We start from the raw sequence: 12,650 nt of genomic DNA on the forward strand, positions 1-12,650 counted from the left end.
AAAAATAGCTCTCTGGACAAGTTCATAGTGGAATACTCTTCCAGTTTTTGAGACGTTGGTTCGATTCTCACCAAAAAATTCGTTTCCGTCAGCATCATCCTGCTTAATAAATAAATTTAGAATATTATATGTTATTGTATTGAAAAACAGATTCCAAAATCTAATATAATTCGATATAACTGTGATTGGGAAAGTTTAATCATAAAACGATTTTAAACTAAATAGTTTTTATCTCTGACAGAACTCCGGGGACGAAAGAAATTGGTTTGTTAAAGGTAAAGTTCATTATAAGACGGGTGAAGTGACATTTTGCGAAATTAATAGAATATGAACTTGAGGGACAGAAAAAGGCAGTTCGTTTTAGCCGAGGATTTGTAATAACCAAGTTCATTATAACAGATGTTCTTTGTATCAAAATAGTAACAAAAATATTGAGAATTGCAAAAGTATTTGTCATAAACAAGAATTCGTTATAACCAAGTTCATTATAAGCGTGTTTGACTGTATATTATCTTCCTTTTTAAATTGTAACGAATAATACATATAAGCACTTGTCTATTAAATATCATACTTACGAACATATTTCTAATAGCACTAAAACCTTTAAGACATTTTAGTATTCCTAGTAAATTGCTAATTTGTTAATGATAAGTTACATACAATTAGCTGTTGTCAACAAGTTTTTCACTTTAGTTTTAGTTAAAAGAAGCAGGCAGAAATATAAAATATCTATCTAATTACCTAACATATAAGAACTTCTACAGCAACTCTTCTACTCGTCTATTCACAATTAATAATACATACACATTTCCTTATAACATTTTTTTAATGAATTTTAATTTACTCACTAACATGCTCATTCACCTCCATATATATACATATAAACTATTCTACTAACTATTTTACAAATCCCTTGAGTATAATTTAACTCCTGCTAGTTGTTATAACCATTTCTGTTAACAAAATATTTAAATATTTGCACATTTATAATTTAACTTTTTCCCTCTCGTTTTCATCTTCTTGAACTGTCACAATTTCCTTTGAATTTCTAACATAAAAAGTAATATGATCAACATCATGTTAACATTTATCTTTGTATGTATGTGTGTTTTTTTCTCTCCTTATATTTCTAGTAGTAGTGTTTTTTTTGTAGCTTTTTATTGATCTGTATTGAATATTTGTTATTTGTTCGTGTTTTGTAGATTTCTTCCTTATTATGCCATTATATTTAAGTATTACATAATCTAAATTCAATGACGTTGTTACATGTTAAGCCACTTTGTTTTATTCAATATAATTCTAAGTCTATAACATTACAACAAATATATAAACATATACATATGTATGTATATGTGTTTGTTTTAACTTTGATAGATAGACGGATGGGATAGTTACTTGTGATAGTTTGTCAGGTATTAGGGGTATACTACAAATTAAGATAGTTATTAAATACTCCTTTATTCTATCAGTTTTTCCCTTAAAGTAATTGAAAATGTTCATATTTAAAACAACTTTTCTATATATAAAAGTACTTAACAAAAAGTACTTTAATTTTGTTCTACTTGCGAAAATTATACCCCTAATAATGTTGCCTTTACCGTAGTTTAGTACGGAAAAGTAAAAATCAATGGAAAAGATTAGTTTATATATACACATGTAGGAATCATACCGTATGGTAACACAAACATCACCAACAACAGCAATAACAAGAAAAATTTTGAAAACAACAACAATGAAAAACACTTTTCACTATTCAACCAAGCATTCATGTGTAATAAAATATTTTACGTTTTTTTCCTTAGCCAAAAGGTTTATATGAAAAACTTGTTACACTGTTTCCTTAAAGGAGGTGGACTGAGAAATTCACTTCCTTAATTATAGGTAAAGAGGTTTTATTTAAACAGTACATTTAAATGTTTAAAAAGTACCAAAATGTTGAATATTGTAAATTTTTTGAGTTTTAAAGGTAAAAAGGGACCTAATTTTCTGTATCAATATGGGAAATATACAAAATTACTTTTAGAACAAAGATTTTCATAAATTGAAAATGTTTTCATATTTTTAAAGGTTGTTAATTGAGGGTATATGTACTTAGAGTACCAAATCCTTTAGAAGAGTACCAAATAGTGTACAATTTCAAAACTAAAATATTCTAAATATGAGAACATATCATTATAGTTTAAAAAATCAACCGATTTCTTTTAGTGAGAAACGGTTAAAGGCAAAAAGTTCTCTCTTTCATTTATGAGGACGAAAGCAGTAAAGAAATTCGTTTATCGCACACTCTCTGCCGATACCGGGTTAAGATAAAGCTACTCTTAAATATTTTATCTCTTTTTTACTAAGACCAATTAGAGAGCTTATTTATCACTCATTGCCGCTCATTTATCACCACTTTAAAATTAAGTTTTTATCAGTTCTATAGATGTAAATGTATAACTTCTATTTTGAAATCCGTTAAATTTTTGAATTTACTAAAACTTCTAGAAAAACTAGGGGTCGGCAGTAAATAAGATTTAAGCTCTTTTATTGATTTTTTTTAGACATTTATAAGCTTATGTATGTATGAAATTAAGGGAGCAAGAGAACTCTTTGCATAGCATTTCTCTAGATTTAGTATTTATATTTGACCTATAATAAATCGGTCAGATACTTTGTAATTTTACTACTTTCTATATAGAAATTTTATGAGCAGGACATTAAAGTGCACTGTATGAGAGCAATAAAAACAAATTATTTTTAAATTGATTTATTTCATTTAAGTTAAAGATGGTGTTTTAATAACTGTTAAATTCATATCCCAATTAGTGCTTTTTTGTTAAATAATGCAAATGAATGAAAATGAAATAAATCAATTAAAAAAAGTTTTTAATTTAGTTTGATAATTAATAAACAAATTGTTTGTTTGTTAAAGAGGGATTACAGCACTAATTGACTTTACAATTTTACTTTAAGTGAACAATTGATATTCTCTCATTTGTGAGTACATTAGGCCGAATCTATGATGTACATCCCATATTTATTGGTTGATATAATCGATATGAAAAACAATAAGTACATTTTTTTTTAAATTAAATCTGAGAAATGGTTCAACAGCCATGATCGGCAAAGAGCTTTGTTAAGAGTTTTCTTGTACTCTTAAGTTCATACGCATGTATGCTTGCACATGTATAAGAAACGATAAAAACCAGCAAGAGTACTTTTTTACTCTCTGCCGATGTTGGCTCTAGAGTCTGTTATTAAATTGATCCTTTTGTACTGAACACAGCTGAGAACTAAAACAGTGTCAACAAAGCTTTTAAAAGGAATAAATAAAGAGAGTTAGCATTAAAGAGAAGTAGCCCTTCTTCAGTTAAAATTGGTTATCTGAGCTTTGCCTAATATTCTAATCATAATAAGGGAAACAGTGTCATATTATATTTCCTACAATGTTTTACTTATCATCTAGAAAATCTTGTTGCTGACTGTTTTCGTTGTTGTAGTTGTTGTTGCTGTTATACTCGTCCATATAAAAAGATGCTATCATTAGATGACTTTATAGCTTGAATTATTTTACTTCTTTTACCTTTTCATCGTTATACTATTCTAAATGTAACTAAATAACTAGTATAGAAACTACAGACATATGCACACTTAGTAAAGCAGATAGTATAATACTAGTTTTCATTACTATTCTAAACAAAAAAAACCTCTACCGTATTCAACGTAACTTTGGAATTGTATACAAACAAACAAATCAAGAAATACACATACAAACATACATACATATAAAGTAATGTTTATATGGCTTATGATTATTGTTTTGTTTTGATCATATGTATGTATTCGACTTGTTATGCATTTGTATTTATATTATTTATTTAAGGTTATGTTTATAGTAGTAGATACCGTTAAGAATTGTACAAAAGGCGACAATAGAAGGAAAAAACAAAAAAAAAAAAAAAAACAGAAAATGTTATGCTTGAGAGATGATTTTGGGGTATAAAATTTCTTTAAACAAGTTTTCTTTTGAAGTTTTTGAAAAGAAAAACCAAACACCCTAAAAACAGGTGCTTTTTTCGAAAAAATTTGTCATTTTTTCTATAAAAGCTGAAAATTACAAGGAAAAACATATGGCGAAAAGTTTATAAAACAACCTCCTGTTTCATAGAAAAATGGATTACTTCACTTACCTTCACAATGAAGACCATCACCACGATAGCCAGGAAAACAGGTACACGTAAAACTGCCGAGTGTATTCGTACAGTGTGCAAATACATCACAGGGACGGTATTTGCATTCGTTCTCATCTACAATAGAAACATAGAAAGAAATATTAATAATAAGTTCATTATTTATAAAGCTCTTTTAAGGGCTTAACATAATTGTTTTTAATGTTTGTTAACATTTTCCCAAAACCTGTTTTTTACCGTAATACTATAATGACAGTTTTTTTAAACCCAAATTATTTTAAACCAACAATATAACATAACGATAAATGTTAAACAGATTTGGAGGTAATGGTGCTAAACATTCTTAATTGCTTCTTTTTTAACTCTTTCCAAATTTTGTAATACCAACTTACCTTGAACGTTACAATTACAACCACCCCAGCCATCATTACAATGGCAAACACCGTTTAGACACACACCATTTGTGCACTGAGTGCCATCTTTATCACAGTCATCTAGAAAGAAAAAAAAAGAAGGAAATGAAAAATTTAACAAAAAAAATTACATTAATTTGTTCACCGTGGAGGGAACTGTTTTTTTTTTCTATTCCAGGTCAACTTACTTGTGCATTTAAGCTCTTTATTAAGCTCATCGGAACCAAGATAACAATCTTGATTGCCGTCGCATAATTTCGATAATTCGTATAATTGTAAATAGTCGGTTGACTCATTTACTTGACAACCAAAATAGCCATCTTCCAAATTTAGAAAAAATACTTCGTTACGAAATCGACTACTTTTTAAATTTGTTTTAAATGGCGATAATTGTGTTTGTGTATATAATTGTGGTTGTTGTAGTTGTGAATGTACCTGGGAAGAAGAAAAAAGAAATAATGTTAAATAACTGTTTATGTTAGAAAAAAAAAGAAAACAAAAGACTTAAGAACTAAACTTTTTTTAAAACAAAAGGTTCGATTTTGCGTTTAATTTAAATTTAAACATATTATGCAAGCTTTTTATATACATATATCTAACAACACCTTAGATCTTTTGTATTACTAATCACATTCAATTTTAAACCATTTCAGTTGTTATCTTACAAATTTGCATAGATCGTTTTAAAAGTTCTTAACAGAATTAAAACAATAGTTTAAAATTTTGTTAAGTTTTATATTTATTTATGTAGCTAATGAATATTTAACGAGGTGTCAAATATAGTTGTGAAATTATTACATACATATTAACCTAAATATTTCAAAATTTAGAATATAGAAGAATACAAAATTAAAATTCTTTAAAATATAAAAAATATTTCTAAAGTCATAACCTTTAAGTTAATTTTTAAAATTAGGTCAAATATTTCCTAAAAATTTATTAAGCTTGTTATAAAACGGCTAATAAAAGTTTGCAAAAATTTTTAATTTATGCTAAAAATTTGCAAAAAAAAAAACAATTTATTTAAATAGTTTTATGAGTTTGCAGATTTCGTAAAATTGCCATAAAAATTAATGAAGATCTTAAAAAGAAAGCTGGAAGCGTTAAAACTGTTGAATTTGTGAGTTCAACTAATATATTTAGATTTCAACTTACTGATTAAATGATTTAGCAGCTTATTTTGATATATCTGTCAATAAATTTCTAAGTAAGTCTTTTTTGGTTATATTAAAAGAGATGACATCACATATTTCAACATAGATTGTTAGTGATTAAACCAAAATGCAAACTTTTTATGGCTAATAGTTTCAATAAAATGAAAATTTTAAAAATTCATTAAAAATTTAATACGATTCAAACTGACATTCTATTCTTAGTACATAAAGCAAGATATGTTAGAAATAAACTCAGCAAAATTTTTGTAAAATGAATGTCTCTAGAAAAGTATTGAAATCAACGCAAAACGTTGTCAAAAGTTAGCTTTCCACTTTTGCTAACATTTAGACAACGGATGTGTATAATATTTAAATAACACCCAGTTTTCATATTGACAACGCATCGTTGTCCACTACGCTTTGTGTCATTTTGGCAATGTATTGTTGTCAGGCATTGGGGTAATGTTGAAACAAAGTAATTTATTCAATTATAATTACTTGTAATATGTAACTGAGCAATAACCAATTACATTTACTAGTTATTTTAATTTAAAAATTTCTAATTAGAATTAATTGTAATTTACCAATAAACAATTGCTTGTTATTTAAAATAAAGTGTTTTTTTGTAATTAGCAAAACATTAATTACAAATAAAAGTAATTGTAATTGGCAAAACATCAATTATAATTATAAGTAGTTTTAATCGGTACAGATTCAATTACAATTACTTCAAATGTAATTGTAATTGAAAATGCAATCATTACCTCCCAAGCCTAATCGTTGTTAGAAAACAAATCGTTGTCATTTCGACAATGCAGCATATTTTTTGACAACATAGTGTTGTCACTTTGGTAACATATTATATTTTTGTTAAGTTGATATCCTTGTGTTTTATAATTTTGTTTTTTGCTTAAAGAACTATCCGAATGACAACGGATTTTATTGAAAAAGGCGTATAAATTTTAAAACACCTTTTTTCTCTCTGTGTATATGTAAAATGTTTATTTGTATAATGCAATATAAACTTAAATATGTTATAAATAAAATAAAGCAAATTTTATTAAAATTCCTACATTAACATTGACTCAAATCTCAATTAATTGAGGGTATTTTTATTTTTGACTCAAATTGCAAAATTAATTTATTGCAATAAAACCACTTTATGGTAAATAACATAAAAATTAATTTATCGATTTGATTCAATTATATCTCGTTTTATTGCGACATATTTAGTTTTATAAGTCAAAAATAAAAATTAGCATTTTGAATCATTTTAATTTTTTTTTTTGCAAATTTTAAAAAAATTATAATTTTGCATTTATGATTGAAAAAAGTCATCATCATCATGCTAAAATTAATAGGGGTGATCGCAAAGTCAGCAATCTCCAATTTTAATTTGTTTATTCGAAAATAAAGGACAGACAGACACACTGACTATAAAGTCAGATTGTCTTAAAGATGTGTACAGGACCAATATTTATGCAGATATTTCTATGATTTCAAATTATTACATAGTACATACTTTAGTAAGTTTGTTTGAAGGAGTCCTAGGACTTCATCGGACCTTTCCACTATCTATAAAGAGAATCGAGCTCACAACCTCTGGTATGACAGAATATGACATTACTTTAAGATCACCAGAAGAAAAATTACGTACAGCTTTAAAGCTTTCTCTTTAACTTTAAAGTTTTCGAGAAGCATTAATGCCGATTTTTTTCACTTATTTTGAAAGAGGCCTAGGACTCTGTCGGACTTTTACCATGACATTACTTTAAGATCACCAGAGAAAAAATTACGTACAACTTTAAAACTTTCTCTTTAAGTATGAAGTTTTCGAAAAGCTTTAATGCCGAAATCGGCATTTTAAGGATTATGTTGTAGCCGGATAAGTAAGCCGAATATTAAGAATTATTCAGTTTCTATTAAAACAAGTATGTAAAGCTTTTCTTAAGATCTGAAAGCTTTTAAAGATAATTTCACACAAAACCTTAAAGAGAATAGCAGTTTAAGTCAATTTCTAAAATTTTGATATAGAAGACAAAACCACCAGTTTGTTGTTAAGCGAATAAAAAAAAATATATGAAAATTGGGAAATATTTGGATCCACTGTTATCAAAAACCTGCAGTAGAGTCGGTGAAAACAATGAAAATTTTATTTTCAAATCTCCTAAGTTCCGCTTTGTTTTGTCTTATTTCTAACCTTTTAATTGAATTTTCAATATTGATGTATTCAGGAACTTATAATAGAATTTCATGGAGATTTTTTTTGCAGAACATTTAACTCCTTAAATGTCGGTTTTTATGGAGTTTTGCTCACTTTTTAAAAGAAGGGCAAAAAAAGACTCATACCTTGTGGAGTTAGAGGGTTAACATATTCTATAAAAAATGTTCTCCATATTATTTTAAATTAAATTTAGATTTTAATTTAATCAAATATCTTAAAACAAAAAACTTTCATTGTCATTTCCAAAGTAATTAGAAGGAAAAAGATATATATTTTATTTAAACAAATTTTGCAAAAAAAAACTAAATCTTAAAAGAAAAATTTTCAATATACATCAAACTTCAACATACTAACAATTATCCATCATATATAACAATTAACAACTCCATTATAGCGTAACATTTGTAGTTTTTTCTTCTTTTCTAAAACTCGTAACTCAGTTATCAACTTTGAACACACTGTAATGTATAGTTATGTATAGCAAGTACATACATACATCTGAACAACATTTAATTTCAGATGTTATATATCAAACTATCACTTGATAATCTTTTACAACAACATGGAAACAAGTGCTGAAGATGACAGTTATAACGGATGCACTCAAATAAAAAATGAGCAAAAATATAAAAAAAAACTAAAAGAAAAAAGTACTGCAACGCTTAATAAATTTAATTGCAATTGCACTTGAAATCATATAAAAATACCTGACAAAAAACGACAAGATACAATAGATACTTCAAAGAAAACTTCAGCTTTATATTACAAACAAAAAACCCTCTCGTTGTTGCTTTTACTCTAACTTTATCTGTCTATCATTTTTCTAATAATAAAGATGATAGACTTGGCAGGCTGTGACTTTAAACATTGTATTGAATTTAGTTTGAGTTTTTTTGTTTGTTTTTTTGTTTGTAAAGGTAGTCAGTCATAAAGACACATAGACAATGTCATGGGACTTTGAAATGTTGAGATAATAAAAAAAACTACTCATCTATTGTTTTAAGATTAATAATGATTTTTATACCCTACACCACTATAGTGGGGAGGGTATTATAAATTTGTGCTGATGTTTGTAACATACAAAAATATTGGTCCAATACCCACCTTAAAGTATACCGATCGATTCAGAATCATTTTTTGAGTCGATTAAGACATGTCCGTCCGTCTGTCCGGCTGGCTGTCCATGTAAACCTTGTGCGCAAGGTACAGGCCGCAATTTTCAAGATAATTTGATAAAATTTGGACCAAGCATGTTTTTTGGCACAGGGACGAAGCCTATTGAAAATGGTTGAAATCGGTCCATTATTTCACCTACCCCCCATACAACCGTACCTCCCGATTTGAACTTTTTATGCCATAATTACGTCAAATATTCTGCTATCTCTTTAAAAATTGGCACAAATAAGTTTTATATAAGTATAAATGATGCTGCAGATTTTCGTAAGGATCGGCCTATATTTGACCCTAGCCCCCATACAAAAAATGACTTAAACGTCTAAAATTGACTTGTAACCATTTGTATCGCAATGAAACTCAACAAAACTAACTGTTATTTAGAAATATATCCTTTTCCCAAATTAACCGAGGATCGGCCCATATTTGACCTATATAAAGCCTCATTTAGAAATTTTAGTTTTTTTTATCAATAAATTGCTTAAATATTTTGGAATTATTGGTAATATTCAACATAAAACTTTCTTTATAAAAAATTAAAATTTTATAAAAAGTAAAAATTTTAAAAATATACTCAAGGTGTAGGGCATTATATGGTCGGCCATGCCCGACTATACTTTCCTACTTGTTTTGCTATAACTACTTGCTACTGCTAAAAAAGTGTTTTTTTCTATGAAACCTAAAAAAGCGGGCGTTTTACTTAAATGCTATTAACAAGTAGCATGTGGTAGTACTTGTAAAATTAAAACTGTGAGTTTTTAATAAGAAAAATCATAAAAAAAGGTTTTATTGTTCTAAACATGATGATAGAGTTATTAAAACGTTTATATAAATGCTACATGCATACATACATATGTTGGTATGACGTCTGACAAGGTCAGGGTGTTTTATTAACTCAAAGCTTTAGGTTAAAAAGGAAATAAATTAAAAAAAATAAAAAAATAGTTAATAATGATTCTACACTTAATAAAAGACAAACTTGAACTTGCCGATTAAAATGCTATTTATGTTTACGATTTAGGAGTTTCATAAAAAAAGCCTATACATGATAAAATAATTATAAACTTAATTAAGTTAAGTTAAAATAAAAACGTTTCTAAACATAATTAGCCAGCTAAAATTAATTAGTTTTTTTTTGTTATTTGATGATTTTCTACAAACTCACTTTTATTTTAAAAAATTTATTAATTTTTTTTATTATTATTTTGTTTTAATTACAAACTATTTTTGTTTACTTGTGATTTATCTTTATGTTTTTTTCCTATTATTAATGGCTTTTCATTCACAGATTTTCTCTCTTGAAATTATACGCAAAACTCAGCGATGTGTATCTTAAAAACATGCAATATGAGTATATTGTTTAAGGTTATTTTTTGTTTTTGAAGATGAAACATATGTATTTTTTTTTCAAGTTTTGCAATATGTTTAATTGCGTTTTAAGTTTTATTTAAAGAATTAAATAGAATAGTAATAGATGCCAGTGGGTTTGTGGGGGAATTTTTTTTTTATAGATTTATCTTAATGGGAATGTAAATTTTTTAAATAATTATTAATTATCCTGTGAAAAAGTTTAGGGGATTTATCTGAAACTTTTGATTTAAATCTACAGATTTCTATCAGACTTTTTTTGTGAGAAATAATCAAACATTTCTAATTTAATTTTTATTATTTTCACTTAAAGATATTGCTAACTACTAAATGAAAAAGCCGAAAATAAAGTCAGTTTAAAAAAGTAATTACTAGAGTACTTTAAAGTAATGCAGATAGTAAGTATTAGTTATTGAAAAGTAAGTAGTCTTGAAAGTGCAACATATTATAGTAATTTCACTAGAATATTTTATAATTAAACTATTTTAAATTGAATAAAAACTGTAAAAAGAAATTTTTTGCAAAGCTTTAAAGCTTGCTCTGAAAGCTCTTAAAATAAAAGACAATACGAAGCTCCATTTGAAAGGTTTTATTTTATATAAAGTATAGTGTGTTTTAGTTTTAGTTAGTTAGTTGTTTTAGTTTTAGTTAGAAAACCTTACGTAAAGCTTTAAAGTTTGCTCTAAAAGCTCTCAAAATATTACCCAAAGACAATACGAAGCTCCACTTCAAAGGTTTTATTTTATATAAAGTATAGTGTGTTTTAGTTAAAATAGTTTAAGAAAACCTTACAAAAAGCTTTAAAGCTTGCTCTGAAAGCTCTCGAAGAGGATTTAGCGTACATATGATTTCCTTACGTAAAGCTTTAAAACTTTCTCTGAAAGCGATCGAAGAAGGTTTCCCTTAAATACGATTTCATTTAATTTATAATATTTTAAACAACTTTATAAAGTTAAGTTAGTTTGAGTGGAAGATGTATGTAACATCAGATCCGACGAAATACACATGAGGCCACCGTCGGCTCTTTACCAGACTCTTTTTAAAGAATTATGATGAAACCATTTAAGGTTATGAGCACTTAAATTTACTTACTTGATCTTTTTCTTAAGCTTGATCTGAAAGCTTTCAAAGGAAATTTCTCACAAATATATTTCAAGAATAAGTTTTAGTCGAATAAAAATGGAAATATCGAATAAAAATGGAAATAAAAATGGAAAACTTAATCTGAAAGCTCTGAAAAGTATAAAGACCATTTCAGCAGAAGGCACTGCCAATCAGTTTTGGAGAATGTTTAGAGGCAAATTAAGCTAGAAGCTTAAATTTACTTTAAGCTTAAGAAATGCCTAAAGAGAAAATTAGATTTACTAAAAGTCTATTGAAACATGTAAAGCTTTAAGACTAGTACTAAGTCTTATTTGTATTTGTGAAGCTTTTTATACAAAAGTTAATGAAATACTGACAAATTTCATTCATTGATGTTTAATATGTCAAACTGTTTTAAAAGCTTTTGATAATTTCTTAAAATTTGCAAAAAAAAAACCTTATTTAGCTTTTTGTACAAAAGTTGATGAAGTATCGAAAAATTTCGTTTACCAAAACCCTAAAACTTTAAAAGCACTTAATATACAGTTAGCCGGATATAGTTTTAAAAGCTTTTAATAAATTTTTAAAATTTACAAAAAATCTTATTTACTACTTTTAAAAGCTATAAATATACAATAGACCGGATACTGTTTTAAAAGCTTTTTAATTATTTTCATTAATATTTGCAAATTATTGTTAAATCTTTCTATAACAAACATGATAACTACAGCAAACAGCTTTGTATTTTAAATTGACTGCAAATAATTTGAATGTATAATTAAAAGTTGTATTTCATATAAAATTAATTTACGAACATCAACACCTCGCATGTCTTTTGATGTGTTAAATTTAAATTCCCACAAAATCTTATTACAAAATCTCTTAAATATCTTGAAATTTAACAAAAAATCATTTTTTTTTATTTGGCATACATTAAAAAAAGAAAATTAATCAATTTTATTATCGCTAATTTAATCAAAATTAAATTATTTCGAAAACAAATTAAATAAACTCACACACGAACTATAAAAGGCCCATAAAAACCTAAGCAACAAAAAACACA

The 12,650-nt window shown here is 26.6% G+C and overlaps 1 protein-coding gene across 8 annotated transcripts in view; it reads right to left on the minus strand.

The window, feature by feature from the left end:
- The window catches only part of LOC111683929, a 231,783-nt gene that overhangs the window by 106,410 nt on the left and 112,723 nt on the right, over positions 1–12,650 (minus strand). For all 8 annotated transcript variants that reach the window (XM_046950590.1, XM_046950586.1, XM_046950573.1 and 5 more), the window contains exons 3-5: positions 4,774–5,020; positions 4,565–4,666; positions 4,173–4,289 (exon numbers count right to left, since the gene is read on the minus strand). In XM_046950590.1, coding sequence (XP_046806546.1) covers positions 4,173–4,289; positions 4,565–4,666; positions 4,774–5,020 — 466 coding nt within the window. The remainder of the gene's footprint in view (positions 1–4,172; positions 4,290–4,564; positions 4,667–4,773; positions 5,021–12,650) is intronic.

This window comes from Lucilia cuprina, chromosome 2 (genome assembly GCF_022045245.1).
Source record: "Lucilia cuprina isolate Lc7/37 chromosome 2, ASM2204524v1, whole genome shotgun sequence".
Lineage (NCBI taxonomy): Eukaryota > Metazoa > Arthropoda > Insecta > Diptera > Calliphoridae > Lucilia > Lucilia cuprina.